Source organism: Talpa europaea (genome assembly GCF_964194135.1).
Source record: "Talpa europaea genome assembly, chromosome: 1".
Lineage (NCBI taxonomy): Eukaryota > Metazoa > Chordata > Mammalia > Eulipotyphla > Talpidae > Talpa > Talpa europaea.
This window is the reverse complement of record NC_140073.1, coordinates 19,975,013-19,992,426: the sequence shown is the minus strand read 5'-3', so window position 1 is coordinate 19,992,426 and position 17,414 is coordinate 19,975,013. Positions and strand designations below refer to the sequence as shown.

Below are 17,414 nucleotides of genomic sequence, written 5' to 3'. Positions count from 1 at the left end.
TGGACATGTATTGGTTGGAAATGCAACCTGATGTCTTGCTGTTTGTTTTTCCTCTTGCAGCCAAGGCGAAATCGAAATGTGGCCCCACGTTTTTCCCTTGTGCCAGTGGCATCCACTGCATCATTGGCCGCTTCCGGTGTAATGGGTTTGAGGACTGTCCAGATGGCAGCGATGAAGAAAACTGCAGTAAGTGCAGGGTGGGAGGGTGGAGCTCTTGAACTGCCTTCCCTTGTTTGTTCCTACCTATCCATACCAGCCACACTCACTTGTGTGCTTCTTAGACCCTTTGCTCGGGTATTTTCTGTTATTACGCAGTTATATTCTCTTTCTTGGTTACAAGTGCAGATGTACTGGGACTTTGCCAGGTGAGCTGAGCCTGGGGCATACGTTGTGTTTACTTCTGATGCCTTGGCAAGTACAGATGTCTGATCCCTGTTATCAGATAAGGAAGTGGAGGTGTCGAGGGGCAAAGTAACTTAGCCTGTGGCATATAGTTCATAAGTAGCAAAAGCTATTTCTAGGTTCCTCTAGATGCCTCTCTAATGGACTAATGCCAGCAGCATCCCATGTTTTTGTACTTGTTTGCTTTCCTTCTTACGTTGCATTCCTTTTAAAAAAAATGCTTTGTATTAATTATATACAGACTATGAAAGTATATTTTGGGGGGAAAGTCCAAACAATATAGATAAAATAATAGTCCTCCTTGACTTGTGACCACCCCATTCCTTTTACCCGCTGTATAATATTCCGTGGTATCAGTATACACACTACACACATACACACCTTTGTTCACGACACCACTTAGCAATCTTGGTGTTGAGCTTCACTCTTCTTTGGCCTGGACACACATAGTCCTTTCCTTGCCAGCATTGCTGTGTCCAAAGTCACTTCATACACACACAGCAGCTTCAGTGACCTTCAGGTGTCTCTACCCTGCTTTTCATATTTTCCGTCCCTCCCATCATGTTGCTTTGTACCTGTAAGTGGTCCTTGGATACTGTTTCTTCTTCCATTTCCCTTTAATTGTTTGGACTGCTAGAATCTTTGTAACTATAATTGACTTTGGAAAATCTATACATTTATTTTTTGCACCTACATGTTTTAATTTTGTGCCAGTTCTCATTCCTCTCCCTCCTCTCTTTTGCTCTCCGACCTGATGGTCCACTGTAATATATACATACACTCTCTTTATTGCGACCTATTTTCATGTAAATTTCCCCCCCAAAACATCGGTTTCAGTTTCTTAGGTGATTGTTTCTATAGATTGATTTCTTTACCCTGTTGTTTCTATTTAAAATCCCCAAAGGGCGAGTGACTCTCCCCATATTATTCCTGTCTTTTTAGGGACCAGCCATTGCTGTACTCACCCAGTATGGACATGGGGAGTGTATAACTCTCCAACATGCCTTCTGTTGCCCTACATCATCTTCTGGGTCTCAAGTGGCAGCAATATGGCATCACCACTAGCTAATTGAGTGGGTAGCAGGGTGGCTGAAATCCTGCCTATGGGAAGGACACATATCACTAATAGCACAGGGGCCTGACTGGGAGAAATGACTCTAGGCCAGAGAGTTTGGACTCAGATTTGTGTCCCACTCTAATGAAGTGTGAGTAGGGCATGCTACTAAATCTCCTTGTCTTTAAAATGGGGTGCTGACCCTTATGTTTATGGCAGCACTGTTTACAATAGCTAAGCTTTGGAAACAACCCAAATGCCCAAAATTAGATGACTGGATCAAGAAGATGTGGTACATATATACCATGGAATATTACTCAGCATTCAAAAAAGATAAACACATGCAATTTGCAGCAACATGGATGGTGCTGGAAGGGATCATGCTCAGCAAAATAAGCCAGAAAGAAAAAGAAAAATACCGGATGGTCTCACTCATAGCAGGAATCTAGAAAACTTTAATAAGGGACCAGGAAAAAGAATATAAGAAAGAAAATATCAAAATCAACAAACAACTATGAACAAGAGACACTCTATGGGGGGTGGGGAGGGGAGGGATTGGGGTCAAAATAAGGGGATTGCAATTGTATGGGGAATATAAAAATAAAATTTATTTAAAAAAATAAATAAAATGGTATGCTGAGACCCTGCTTCCCAGGGGAGTTGTGAGACTCAGATGACAGAATATCTGAGCAGTACTTCCCGAAGTGGCTGGCATGGAGTCATTTAAAAAATGTAAGTGGCTTAAAACCAAACTGTGAATGACTAAGGGGGAGACTGTGTATACTCTGGTTTCTCTTCAGATCATGTAAGGCGAAAGAAGGCTATGTTTACTAAGATTTCATTTTATGGCATTGGATGTCCAAGGATATACTTCTTTTATACTTCATTTAGCCCTTTAGTATGGTATCAGCTTGATCTCAGCTTCCTGCTGTGCACGGGGATGTTGTCATCTCTTGGGGGGTAGTGTGTGTGTATGTACACTGAGATCTGATAACAACTTTAGATCTTTTGTTATTGTCCCACAGGTCCCTGAGACTCTGTTCATTTTTTAATCTGTCTTTTTTCTTTTCCTTGTTCAGATTAGATCATTTATGCTAATGCATTCATACTAGAGGGGAATCAAAAGGCACTAAAAAGCAAGTGTGATGCATTACATTATAAGTGTAATGTATGTACATTCTAAGTACATTCTGGCTTCTATGGTTTCTGATGACAAATTTGTAATCAAACAAAAACCCTGCCATAACTAAAGACCCTGTATGATTTAAATGTTTGGATATTTGTCTTTAATTATCTAAATGAGTAAATTTTACTCATTCCAAAGTAGGTCAACAGGCATAAGCCAGCATTTTCCTCTAGTTTGCCTACCATTTTAAAAGTAGTGCTATTTTGAAAACTGGTAAATAAAAGGAAGGAATCGAACATTTATCCCTGCCCTTTCCTGTAACAATTGTATTTTAAAGTAATTAAATAGCTGACTTAGGGAAGTTCTTTTTTATCGATGAGTACCAGCTAATAGAAGAATGAGAGAATTAGAGTATCTCTATTTTGTAACCCCTAATGAAGAAATGGATCATCAATGGCTGCTAAAACCATTAGATGAAAAATTGATAGGGAGCTTTGTAATGGATGGATGAGGCTGAAAACTCCTGAAACCAGCAGTCAATCTTTTCACAGACAGATTCAAATCAATATTGCACCAACTCAAGTGGAATGTAGAAACCTTATCACTTTGTAGATCTCTTTATGTTAATAGTTGTTTGGGATGGAGCCTCTACATACACTAAAACCCCAAAAGATGATGTTTCAATTTTTGCTTTAAATTTTCAAATAGCTCTTAAAGAATTCCAGAGTAGAATAGTCTCCTGCTATATATTTTGATTGTTTTCCCTCCATTTCTGCTGTTTCAAGTCTCCTGGTATCATTTCCCTTCTGTCTGAAAAACTTCCTTCAGCAATTTATTTAATGCAAGTCTGCTGGTAACACATTTTCTTATTTTTCCTTCATCTGAGAATGTCTTTATTTCACCTTCATTGCTGAGGGATATTTTTACCACATATAGAATTCTGGGTTGACGGTTCTTTTCTTTAAGTACTTTAAAAATGTTGTGCTACTTCTTTATGGTTTCTGGTTTCCGGTGACAAATTTGCAGTCATTCATACTGTTTCCCCAGGGAGAATGCAACATTTTTCTCTGGCTCCCTTGAAGATTTTTTTTTTTTGTCTTTAGTTTTCAGCAGATAAATGACAGCGTGTCTATTTCTTTGAATTTATCCTGCTTAGGGTTCTACTTGGATCTGTAGGGTTTTGTAGTCTGCCACACTTAGGGCATTTTCAGGTATTATTTCCTCAAATATTTGTTAAATGTTGCACTTTTTTCCACTCTTAAAGGATTCTATGACAACTTTAGATCTTCTGTTGTCCCACTGGTCCCTGAGACTGTGTTCAATTTTTAATAGGATTGTTTTTTTCTTTTCGCTGTTCAGCATAGATCACTACTGGTAATCTTTTTTCAAGTTTCCTTTTCTCTGTCATCTCCACTCTGCTCTTGAGCCCTTATACTGTGGTTCTTTTTTGTTTCAGTTAATGTATTATTTTTCAGTTCTAAAATTTTCTTTTGGTTCTTTTTTTTTTGGCTGAAAGTATCTATTTTTGTAGTTGCTTCAAGAATGTGATTGCTTGTAGAGTATTTGTGTAACCGCAATTTTAAAATCATCACATAAAAACCAGCATCTGCCTTATCCTGGCATTGGTGTCTGTTGATTATCTTTTCCCATCTGAGTTGAAATTTTCCTGTTTTTTTTTTTTAAAGGAAGAGTTTTGGATTATATTCTGGACAGTTTGATTAGTGTGTATGACACTTTGGGTTTTGTTTATTTTTAAAATTTTGTTTTGCAGCGATTAACTGGGGTGCAGGCCAGCAGTGCCGGAGAGAAAAGTGAGAGGATTCACCAGAGACAGAGTGGGGAATAGAACAGGTGGAGTGATTGAAATACACTGCTGAGGGAAGCAGTGGGCGAGACAGGAGACGTCTGCTGTGCCATGTGAGGGTTAGCTCCCTGGCTGAGGATTGAACTCAGGACATAGCAGTGATAGTGTGATAGTGCTGAGACTTAACCCATAGGCCACCAGAGAGGCCCTGGGTTGTGTTTAAATCCCAATGGAGAGTGTTTGGGCTTTTGTTAGGCAAATGACTCTGTTGGGTCAGCCCACAAGTTTCTCCCAGTCCTCTGTGGACTGTGGTTATAACAGTTTCCAAACTATTTTGGCCGTTGTTGAGTCTGTCTTCCATGTACACCTCCCAGTGGTCATTCTGGGACCTGGACAGTGTCTGTCTGTGAACTGAGTTCACAGCATCTTTGCTGATCTGATGAGGATCAGATCCATGATGCGCAGCTTGGGAATCATCCTAGGAGTTCATAAACAGCTTTATGGATTTGCTTTCCTGAGTTCCTCACTTTCCACCCTCTCTGTGATACTTTCTAGTTTCCTGGGACTCTGGGAAGGAAAATGAAAAAGGCAAACTTACCACCATTTCAGCCATAGTTTGAATGTTGATCTTCCCCAGTTGGCCTGCTCCCATTTACTTTTCAGAATCTAAAAATAGCTGTAGCATGTATTCCATCCAGGTTCTTTTTAGCTGCATTCAGTGGGAGAGCCAGTGTGGGCGTGATGACTGCATCCGACCTAGAATTGGAACCTCCCACATGCCAGTTTTAGCATCACAAGAAAAGAGGCAACCAGATGTTATTTACCTTCTGACATGACCCAACAGGATCACACCCACCGTGAGGTGTTTCTCCCATAAGCATCCAATCTGAATCTGATTATGCTTCTAAATTTGTCTTCGTCCATTTGAATTGCTAAAACACACTGTTATAGGCTAGGTGACTTAAACCACAGAAACTTCTCTCTCGCTGTTCTGGACATCAAGTCCCGGGTACCAGCGTGGTTGGGTTCTTAGTGTGGGGCCTTTTCCTGGTTATACCCTTGCATGGCCTGGCTTGGTGCTTAGACACACAGAGACACCCCTTGACCCCTGTCCCTCTATTTACAAGGGTACTAGTGCCATCCTGAGGGCATCCTCAGGACCTCATGACACCCTAATCACCTCCCAGAGGCTCCACCTCTTAGTACCATCCCATGAGGGACTAGGGTTTCAACATAGACATTTTGGAGGGTACAACACACACTTGATAACACTGACTGCTAGTTTATAGGAAATTCAGGGACACAGGGGTGTTTTCATGATGCCATGGTTAGAGAAACTGCCAGATCCGAATTGCAGGGAATTTTTCAGAGCCCGTTGCAGCCATTTATAAATTCTTGGGAAGAAAAGCATAGAGAAAGGAAACCTGCCAGTTGAAAGAAACTAAGACAAAGCAAATGCAATGTGCAGACCTTGCTGCCATCCTAACTCAAACCAACTATTTAAAAATGTTTTGGGATAATTGGGAAAATTTGAATTGTGTTTATGTAGTTGATGCTATGAAGGCACTATATTGTTAACATTAAGCATGAGGATGGAATTCTGTTTGTGATTATTTTTTTAAAATCTTTTAGAAATATATATGGCGTATCTGCTCTCTGAGAGGTGCCAGAGCCTGCACTGCCAGGGCCTGGGGAAGGACTAAAACATACTTGTCATGACTGGTTAGTAAAGCCAGGTGATCAGAATGTAGGGCTTCACTATACCAGTCTCTCTTTTTTCATTACATTTGAAATTTTTTATAATAAAGTGTTAAAAAGGAAATAAATGAAAGATCGGTATAGTTTTATTGTATGATGTCTTGACTTCAACAAATAACTGGATAGTCATATATTGAAAGAACTCTGCAGATGTGTGTTCTGACTTTCACTCCCTTTGGCACTCAGGAGGGAGGATAAGCAAGAGCCAGTAGTTCTGTTCAGAGGATCAGTGAGATTTTGCCCTGTCACTTTTTCTCCTACTTTTTTTGCTGTGTTGGGCCTCTTCCTTCCCCCGAGCTCAGACATCCTTGGCTGGAGGGGAAGGCCTATATCACAGCCTCAGCCAGTGAGGACAAGGACTCCGGCCAAGGATGGAGATGGCAGGGTGGGCTCTGTGACCACAGTGGAAAATTAATTCAAGCTGAGGATCTCCAGTTACTACTTTCAGCACAGTTGTGTCCAGAAAAGGCACTGTATAAATCCAGGGTCTGAACTCTGCACACTGTACCCCCAATAATAATCATTTTAAAAAAACCATTGCAAACACCTGCCATGGGCCACATGCTATTTTCAGTTACTTTCGTGTATAATCTCATTTAATCATCACAAGATCTTATAACATAAGCACAGTTATCCCCATTGTGCAGATGAGGAAATGGAGGCTGAGAGAAATTAGAGTTTCCTGACGTCACAAAGCTAGCAAGTGGTAGAGCTGAAATTTGAGCCCAAGTGGACTTCTTAACCATAACAGTAAAGTGTATGTTTGGAATGGTAGGCGAGGGCAGATCAGGAAAAGCTCAGAATTTGGAGTTATGTTTCAGACTCAGTGAGGATTGGTTGATACTGAACCAAGTACAGGGTGATGGAAGGAAAGGGCATGCATGGCTGAGGCCTCGGGAGGCTGCATGTGGTGATCCCTTTAATAAGGGAGAAGAGAGCACAAGGTGGCCATTTCAAACATGCAAGGTTTGGATCAGGAGGTATTCAGGCAGAAGTATCCACCAGACCTCAGGAGGAAGGTGTTTATTGCTGGAGAGGAGGCTGGGGAGCTGTCCATCCACAGGAAGCTGGTGGTTGAAGCTGTGAAACTGGATCAGGGTAGGCGTGGGTGTTGGGCAGGAGGTAGCAGTGCCCAGGAAGCCTTTACAGGAAGGAAAAACAAAGCACTGTAACCAATCAGGGTTCTGCCCCTGGCACCTGACACTAGAGGGCTTTTGAAAATTCAAATCCTCCAAGTCCTTAGAGGATGGAAAAAGGCAAATTCCCCAAGAGAGGGATCTTTGCCTCCTGACTGCTTACCCAGCATGGCGGCTCCTTCCCCTCTTGCAGCTGTGGAAGAGGTACTAGCTCCAGAGCTTGGCTGCAGTGCGCCCTGCTCTGTCTCCAAGGGCAAGGGCCTGCTGGGAAAAGCCCTTTGGGGGACACCAAAGGGAAGGCAAGAGCTCACAGCAGAGAAGCGCTCTTCTCCTTTGAAGGTGGAGCCGCGAGCCTTTGCCAGGCCACAGAGGGTGCCGCTCTTGTTGGGGGTTCAGGGAGGCCATTGTGGCTGGGGGCCCGCCATCCTAGAACAGGGGAAGTCCCTGAGCACCTCCATTTCCCCCAGCTGCCTGGCTTCCAGGGACTCTGGGGATCAGTTCCCAAGACCCCCAAGGAGGCCGTGAGGTTAGGATGCTCGTAAGGAAGGAAGCAGTAACCACCGGGAGATGGAGGAGCAGATAGGAAGTGTGGGGGCTGGCGGCGAGGAGTTTCTCATTGATGTGCTTTGTCAAGAATCCTTTGAGGTGGAAGAGGGGCCGACTTCACAGACTTTAAATGGATTAAAAGCGACATTTCCTGTGTCCTGCTGGAGACAGATTGCTTCATTTCCTGTCTTGAAACCGGTCAGTGGCTTTTGGGAGACCGCAGCGGGCCCTTGGCCTGGCCTTCAGATGTGGTTGAAGTAAATGCCGCCAGTTTAATTAGCCACTGAGCTTAGCTCAGTCCTCCCTCCTCGGGCAGGGAGAGCCAAGTTCTCTTTCCCGAGTGTTGTGGGCTCAGAGTCTTACATCCCTGGGTTTCTGGTAATAATAGCCCTGGAGCTTTTGAGCCTGCAGTTGAGTTTTTGAAGTTGACTCTGCAGGCAATTTTCTTCATCCCTGTTGAAATAAATATTGTAAAATACGATGTTCCTCTCCCTTGAAACGAGTGAAATAGCACATTTTTCAGGGACTGGTAAACCTTAGCAAGGACAAAGAAAACATGCATTTGGAACCCATTAAATATTGCTAAAAGATAAAGAGACAGAGCATCCTAACATACAAAGTGTTTCCTGGTCCGTTTATGAGCTGTCTGTTGAGCAGATACTGGGCCAGCTCCATGGGACCACAGAAATTCATAAAACTTGACTCCTGCCCTCCCGGGGCCTAAGGGTTTGGCCCCCTAATCTCACATCCACTCGCCTGGACTTTGCCTGAGCCTGGTACATGGCCGCTGAAGAGGCCCAGGAGGAAGCCAAAGAGGCCCAGGAGGAAGCGCAGTGCAACTTGAACTGTCCCAGGCCTCAGGGAACTGGATGGGGGATCTGCCTCTCTGGCTATGTGTGTCTGCCTCAAAACTGAGCACTGTGGTTGACGGGGATCTCTGTACTGCATCTTGGCTTAATCCATGTTTACCTTTCTAGATGGAGTGCAGGACCATTCTTAGGAACGTTAATTTTTAGACTAGGTTATAATGCAGGGTTGCCTTTGGCTCCTTTTCAAACTTTCTGGTCTCTTTTGAAACTACCCTATGCTGTTCTGCTTTTGGAATTCCTAAGCTTGCTTTTTATAGTGTTTCTGCACCACCACCCCTCTCCCCAGAGTGTCAGCTTTTATTTCTTCCTGGCGGTTTGTCTGTGGGATGGCAGGCAGCATCCCCTCTCCCTTCTCATTGTGTCCTTGGAACACACAGCTGGTGGAATTGACATAAATAGAGAATCAGTAGACCCCGGGGGCAGTGAAGGCTTGTGGGCCCCTCACAAGTGAGGAAGCACTGGAAGGGTAGGAACATTGCCCAGTGTGGCTCAGAAGCCTCTCTTTCTGGCTTCCTGGGAGGTTTGGGGCATGTTCCTCTAGCATCCTGTTTCTCTGCCCTGCATCAGATGCCTGTTGATAGGAAAGCACCCTGAGTGTGATGCTTTACCAACCTGCACCCTTGTCTTCTGAGCAGTGGGCATCTGAGTGAAAGATACTAAAAGCAGGTGTTTGTGGGTCAGAGAAAATTTTGAGGGAAAAGTGTAATGGAAAAGTAAAGTGAGAGATCACTGAAACATTTCTGCCAGGCCAAACCCTTAAAATTTTTTATTGAAGCTTTCAAACATACTGAAAAAGAGAAGTAAAATTAAACGAACACCTGTGTTTCCAGCACCTTGTTAAAAAATCACATGGCCATGTTGCCTTACTGCCTTCAGACTTTTTAAATAATAGAGTGTTATCAAATATCATTAGTATAAACCTCTTCGATCCACTGCTCTTTTCTCTCCAGAGGTATCCACTGTCTCAAAATTGAGATTCTCTCTTCCTACACAAGTTTTTATTCTGTCAGTGGAGGGTGGGGGAAGGTGGAGCATATTCTAGTTTTGTTTACACATAGCTGTATAGGTTTAAAGTGTACAGCATGTATTTTTAAAAATATTTATTTATTTATACATACAAGAACTGGGGCACAGGCCAGAGATTCGGGGGGGTGAGAGGATCCACCAGAGACAGAGCGGGGAACAGAACAGACAGTTGACTGAAATACACGGCTGAGGGGAGCAGTGGGCGAGACAGGAGAGGTCTGCTGCTCCATGTGGGTTTTTCCCTGGATGGCTGGGGATCGAACTCGTGCTGCAGAGGCTGTGGACTGGTTCATAGTGTGGTGTTTAACCTCTTGCGCAACCAGGGAGGCCCTAAAGTATATGACATATTGATCTGACTTACATATATTGTGAAGTGATTACCTGAATAAATTAATACCCATCATCACATATAGATACCACTATCCCACAAAAAAGAAAAAAATCTTTTTCTCTTGTGTTGAGAACTCTAGGGTTTGCTCTCTTGACAACTTTCAAATATGCCATACAACAGTTAGCTGTAGTATACATTTTTGTCTCCAACAAGAAGTAGCATTTTTTTGCCTGCGTAACTTCAGATAGGTGGTGCAACACTCTCCGTGTTCTCCTATAACTTGCTTTCCTCACTCAATCTTGTATTTGTCAGATTTATCCACGTCAACTCTAGCTCGCTCATTTTTTTCACTCTGTACAATAGGGGATGGGGAGCAAATTGGTCCCGGGGCCAACATTTGTCCATTACTTGTTTGCGTCAATAAAGTTTTATTGACTTATGCCCTTCATTTATGAAATTTATATGGCTGCTTTTCATGATAGTGACAAAGTCAAGTGATTAAAGCAGAGGCAATAACTGAATGGTTAACAAAGCCCGAAACAGTTATTCCCTGACTCTTTACAAAAAAATGTTAGCCAACCCTTGTGGTAGAATTCTGTTGTAATAATATAGCACATTGCATCTATTCTCCTATGGGCAAATATTTGGGTCATTTCTAAATTTTTTACTTTATAAACTGTACTTGAGTAAACATTTGTGTTTATTTAGGCTTCACCCTGGAGTGCATAACTGGAGTGAAATTACTGGGCTATAATAATATCTCATAGAGATATTGGTGTGCAAGGTGCATCTACCAATTCGCACCTCCAGTAGTCTATGAGACATCCTTTCTTCCACATTGTACCCAACAACTGGTATTTTAAAACCTTACATAGACAACCTCACGTTTGGCAAATGTGATGCAACTGAAGTGGTCCTTCCCTCCTGGTGATGGTAAACATTTTTTTCAATTGTTAGTCACAGTGCTTACTGATCGCATCTTTTATCTGGTTTCCTGTTGAGTTGTTCGTCTTTTTTCCTGCTGAGTTGTGAGAATTCTTTATATCCCTGGCTGCTAGTCCTTTTGCTTCTCTGCATTAATAAAACCAGTGTGACTTGGTTTTCAGTCATTCTGGATTCTTTACCAGAGCTGTGTCTTAAGGTCAATCTCAGTCAACTTTGAAGGTCTGTATCTGCACATGCACGTATTTGCACATGAATGCAGTGTGTGTGTGTGTGTATGCACACGAGTGTGATCTTTTCCTTGGAAAAATTTGTGAGGTTGAAAGGGTGTAAGTCTGAGGAAAACGTGAGTATCTGCTCTCCAGCTCAGCAAGGTTGGCTCAGCACACCCTCCCCACCAAGGTGTTCGCAGAATCTCACAACCACCCCATCTTGGAGCAGTTAGTGTATTTCTGAGGCTGTGTGTTTGAGCCAGCTGATTGTTGCTGATACTTCGACTTGTAGACATGACCCATAGGGTCCCAGGGAAGCTGTGGGCCACCATGGTGGGATGCTGAAGGGTTTGGAGGGCTGCCTTGAAAAGAAACAAGCACAATTTGTGGTCTCAGGTTCCCCTGGTTGGTTTTGGCTGCAGTCAGTCCTGGTTTCACTTGATCAGCCTGAGCCACTCCCTGGCCCATGGCCATTCAAATAATGGAAATTTCCATCTTTGATTTTATCCTAGCCCATCATCTTCAACATTGAGCACACTGGCTCCTTCTATTCCTCTACCTCTTCTGACCTTTCAAATCAGACTTTCTGAGCCGAACACTTAAACAAAAACTGCATGCAGTCTTTGGAGTTCAAGAGGCCTTGTGGAGTGTACAGCCCATGGGGGTCATCTGTGTATCTTAACAATGACTCACTGGCACGTACAGGGACGATATATTAGAGTTGCCATCTTGCCTTCGAGGACCTCCGGGAGGCACTGGTGCAGACTCACCTGATTCCGTAGCAACCTGTCATGCTGGACCTGGCTTCTGCTCTGGTGCCCTTCCACATGTGTAATGCAGGTGCAGGCTCAGTTCATTCCCCAGCATCCAGGGGGACCCCAATATTGCTCCCAGAAGGAGGGCCACCTTCTGGGAACAGAGGCAGACAAAACTAGGGGTGCACTTCTAACATTCCTGAACCTGTGCCATCATCTGACTCTGCTCTGTTGTTTCCTCACATGTCATCTCATTTGATGCTCAAAACAGTTCCTGCAGTAAGTGGCAGGCCACCTGCTGTATGGACCGGACTCAAGCCTGTGACCTATGTTATAGAGGGCTGTACTTAGTTAACAAGGGCACCATTCTTGGTTTTGTGCCCATACTTGCCTTTTTGGATTTTTTAATAATTTTTGAATAGTTGGCCTTGACACCCCAACTTTTCAGTTTGCCCAGGAACCCTGAAATTATGTAGCCTGTCCTGTTCACATATAAAGAAACCAAGGCTCATAGGGTGAAGTGATTTGCCCAGAATTACATGGGAGGTAGCTAGCTGCGCTGGGGTTGTGGTAATTTCCGCTTTGCTACTTCATTTGTTGAAATAGAGCCACAAGTGAGCCTCCTTTGAATTGTACCACCAGGACCAAGGGAAGCCAGGTAAGCTGCACTGTAGAGATACAAGTTTTCTGTGGCGATTTTGCTGTGTTGCTGAGTGGACCTCACACTGGCCAGTTGCTACCCTTTCCCTTGGGAGGGGAGGAGCCATATTTGTCAATGCTTTGAGGTTCCTGGAAGTACCTAAAATGGGGGTTCTCACAAGGGGTCCGCTCAGGTCAACCAAGTGGGTTAATGGGTTTTTTTTTTTTTTTTAAGATTTATTTATTCATGCATATAAGAACTGTATACAGGCCAGAGTGTGGGGGGGGGGAGGGGGGTGTCAGAGGATTCACCAGAGACAGAGTGAGGAACAGGATAGGCAGACTGACTGAAATACACTGCCAAGGGGGGCAGCAGACGAGACAGGAGAGGTCTGCTGTGCCATGTGGGTAGCTCCCTGGCTAGGGATTGAACTTGTGCTGCAGTGGCTTTGAATAGCTTCACAGTGCTTGCTTAACCACTTGCGCCACCAGGGAGGCCCCTAATGGGCTTTTTTGATTGCAAATAAGAAATTGAGGCATTGAGCTTACCTTGGGGGAAGGACCTGACATAACCTTGGGCCACACTGTGCTCTCCTCACTTCCTTAAACAGAGGTTTATGGACTTCCCCCTCCCCTGCAACTCACAGCCACATCTTGTGACTTTGCTTTTCTTTAAGTGCCTCTTATGCTAATGCTACCAGCCATTCCTCTCTCACCATCCCTCTCCCCACCAGCAGATTTAGATTTGCCCTCAGGCCACTAGCCAGCCTATAAATTGACCACTTGGGGTGAGATTCATTGCCCTCTGCTGTTGTCATGGTTACAGGACAACCAGCATGGTGACTCTTGGGATCAGGAGCTTCCAGTTAGGGCAGAAGAAGCCTAGTCCTGCCCAAGGTCATTGCTGGCCTGTCTCCCAGGGCAGGTTAGTGTTGTGCCCAGTGTCAACCAGTGCAGCCCCCAAGGACACACAGAAAACCGCTGTAAGAACACAAAGGAGTTTATTATGGGCTCGAGACTAGGCCTTCGACACGCACCGATGTAACGGTGGAGGTCGGGAGCCCTGAACAAAGGGAACAGGGATCTTATATAGGGGTACAGATAGATTTCTAAAAATTAAATCATGTTGGTAATCATTCATTAGTTACATAGGTACATCATTCATTGATTACACAGGTGCATTCATTAACAACGGTGGGTTCACAGTTATTTTATGGCTAGTTTGACCCCATTAGTGGCCTGCATTGCTCGGTTCTATTTTATGGCCAGTTAGACCCATTACTCGGCTCCGTTGTGGCTGGTCATCTGAGATAAGACCAGAGTGGGGTGGGGGTCATAAACCCTCTTTGGAATGCAGGCTATTTAGTCTTGAGTAAGCAAAACTTGAAATACTAAGATGGCGGTTATACACAAGATGGAGGAATAGTGACTAAGTCTCACAGTTGGAGTCCCTCCTGTCAGAGCATGACTTCAGTGCCCTTGAAGCAGGATTTACTCCTGGCTGGAGATGGTTCTGGGGGTTCCCAGATGGACTTGCCAGTCTCCCTGGTGATCTAATCTGTTTTCCCTTCACAGCAGCAAACCCCTTGCTTTGCTCCACCGCCCGCTACCACTGCAAGAACGGCCTCTGCATTGACAAGAGCTTCATCTGCGATGGACAGAATAACTGTCAGGACAACAGCGACGAGGAAAGCTGTGAAAGTTCTCAAGGTAGGTGCCGCTCAAGCTCCACAACCTAATTGCCACACCACACTGCAGGAACGCTGAAGAAAGCTGCACCTAGACCCACCTCCAACACAGCAGCTCTGGTTATTTTTGCATCAGGCCTGGCAACCAGTGAGCACATGGATTTAACTGTAACACACCTGCTGTTGTGTAGTTTGTATATGTTGTGTATGATGCATCACCTCTCCATTTTCTCTTTGAGGTTGTAATTTGCCCCAACTGCATTACCTACTGTCAGCCAGGCTCTGCGGTGGCTCTCAATGGTTGCCTTGCTGGCGGCCATCTATTTCTATTGAGCTGCTTCTCCAGGACACCTTCCTCCGAGTGGAGTCTCTGCCTGGCTCGTGGCTGCCCCTCACCCTGCAGCTGTTCGGATTTGTTTTTTACTACACAGTCGCAGCTAGCCTGGTCTACACATGTCAATGTTACTGTTTTATTCCCAAGCACTCACTCCTCTATTTTTGCCATTTTTTCTAATTTTGCAGTCATAGAACAAGAGCTCCCCAACTGCTTTTATTTGCATTCCTCTGTTGATGAGCAAAGTTAACATTTTCCCCTTGTGTTTGTTTACTACTTTGTTTCCTCCTGTGTGAATTGCCTGCACAGAGCAGTGCTCTCCATATCAGCTCTTTCGTGGAAGCTGAGGGATGCATTTGGGGAAAGAAAAGATGAGCTTTTTTAGGGAACCCACAAGGACACCGGGGGTTATATCCTCCCGTGTTAAACTGACAGGGAACGTTTCTTCACTCATTGACTCTTTTCCAGTAAAAATGTATTCCTTCAATGATGAGAAAAGACACAAAGATTTAAAAATGTATATCCATTTTAAGACGCCCTAAAATAGTATATGTTTATAATGTTATAAACGGCTATCATCTGTCGGTTATCTTCGCAATTTTCACATAGCATTTTATTGTGATTCACCCATAATACTGTTTGTTGGTTGAGTTCATTTGTTTCAAATGGTATTCATTATTCTGCTGTGTGCCTATACCACAGTTTATAGATTTAATAAAACTGTATTAAAGAAAAGCAAGGTAGTGGTGATGGACTGGTTGACTCCTCTGTTGGGAGTGAAGAGGGATGAGATAAGCTCCATGAAGTTACATTCATTGTAGGTTGTTTTCAAGGCCCTCATTTTCCTCTTTTGTTTGGTGTTTATTATGTTATTAAAAATGAGTGAATGAGCAAGTGGGTCAGGCATAGACCACAAGGGAGAGTAGGTCAGCAATCAAGGATTATGATCGATCTAAATCTGCATGCCTGAGTTCCGAGGAATAGAAAAGAAGTGTGTCAGCATGGACTTGGCCAGAATTTGTGCAGAGAATAGCTCTGGGAGGTGAGTCTTGGGTGGAACTTGCCTCCTGCTGTCCTTGCCGGTAAAATCCCCTCCTTGGGTCTCCTCCTCAGTGGTGGTTCTCACAGTGTGATGTTCAGAACAGCAGCATCAGTACCATATGGGGGACACGCTGGAAATGCAGACCTCATGCTGCACCCCACACCAGCAGAATCAACTGGTGGGGTGGACCCAGTAACTTGTGTTTTATTTAATACGCCCTCTAGGCAATTCAAATGTCCATTAAAGTCTGGAAACCTCTATTGCGTACTAATTGGAGGGAGAATTGTAATCTTGTGCCTAGAATGTTCTGAGCTTCTGATTGAATAGCAAGGTATTTCTGGCCTTTACACAAAGTCACAAAGTTTAAAAACCCAAACATATACCAAGATGCCTCCCATGCCAGATGCCACAGGCAGTGACAGGAAACAGATGGGGAAACAGCAATCATAAAATCAGAAGAGTGTGAGCAGAGATGGTAGGGATTGAGGACAATTTTCTATAAATACTGTTTCTTACAGTTTCTTATGCATTTATGGAGCCTAGACTCACTCATTGTGCCCTGCGGTGTTTAGCAAAAGGACTGCCAGAGTCCTTGGAAGTAACTTGGAGTAACTTGAAAGTTAAGGAGTCTGCCCTGATTGTTGGATAAATTGTCCTGACATTCCCCCACACCCCACACCACCATGCCTATCCCAAAATTTTACTGATTTTTGAAAGGAAGCTGATTTTTGCTTGCTTTTAAGAAGCACTGTCTCTCTGCAGGCTGCAAAAGTCAGTGTTTCTAAACCCAACTCCTTCCTCTCTCTGTGTTGCCTTCTCATATTTTAAACATGAAAAGTGAGAAAAGTCAGTGGTGCACACACACAAAGTTCAGCTCTTGAAAAGTCCCCGACCTGGAGCAGCCTTCCTTAGAATCTCAGCTATGCGCCTTCCACACCCAAACAACAGCCCCTTGGAAAACAAGCTCTGTCTGCACGTGCTCTCGGGAAGCGTGTCCCACCAGCACCAGCTGTCAGTTGCCATCTGGGTGATGGGGGCCCGTGCTGGTAGCTTTCTGAGCAGGAAGCATGTCTCTGTTGCCTCTCCAAGTGCACAGAACTAGCAGCATAGGGCTTACACCGGATGGTTTGAGTCTGTGCTAAAGACTAGGCATGATTTCTTTGCATTGTGGTATGTGTTATTAAGCTGTATTTAATTTGCACCTTACGTGGTATCAAACTGTGATTAAGTTATGTGAGTTCACGTATCCATGATCTAGTAAACTAACCGTAAGTATATTACTATTGCTGTCTACATAGAGTAGATGATTCTGTCATTCCCTCAGTGGGAGTAGGCTTCAGATGAAGGATAAGCTGGGAAGGACCTGTTCCCTTCTGCAGTTCCTTTTTTTTTAAGATTTATTTATTTATGCATACAAAAACTAGGGTACAGGCCAGAGATGTGGGGGTGAGAGGATTCACCAGAGACAGAGTGGGGAACAGAACAGGCAGATTAACTGAAATGCACTGCTGAGGGGAGCAGCTGGTGAGATAGGAGAGGTCTGCTGCACTATGTGGGTAGCTCCCTGGCCGGGGATCGAACTCGTGCTTCAGTGGCTGTGGATAGCTTCATAGATTGCATCTTAACCCCTTGTGCCGCCAGGGAGGCCTCCTTCTGCAGTTCTTTTTCCTCCTTATGGTGTGAACACTACCTGTTCCAAATGGGAGTCTGGGATTGAAGGGTATGCTTTTGAAGGGTATGCTTTGCCCAT

The 17,414-nt window shown here is 44.1% G+C and overlaps 1 protein-coding gene across 3 annotated transcripts in view; it reads left to right on the top strand.

Annotated features, from left to right (window-relative positions):
* The window catches only part of LDLRAD3 (low density lipoprotein receptor class A domain containing 3), a gene marked incomplete at both ends in the record, with an annotated part of 230,260 nt that overhangs the window by 119,778 nt on the left and 93,068 nt on the right, over positions 1-17,414 (top strand). For 2 of the 3 annotated variants that reach the window (XM_084237406.1, XM_084237404.1), the window contains 2 exons: positions 61-186; positions 14,176-14,310. In XM_084237406.1, the coding sequence (XP_084093532.1) occupies positions 61-186; positions 14,176-14,310 (261 nt within the window). The remainder of the gene's footprint in view (positions 1-60; positions 187-14,175; positions 14,311-17,414) is intronic. The other variant, XM_084237405.1, reaches the window with a different exon arrangement.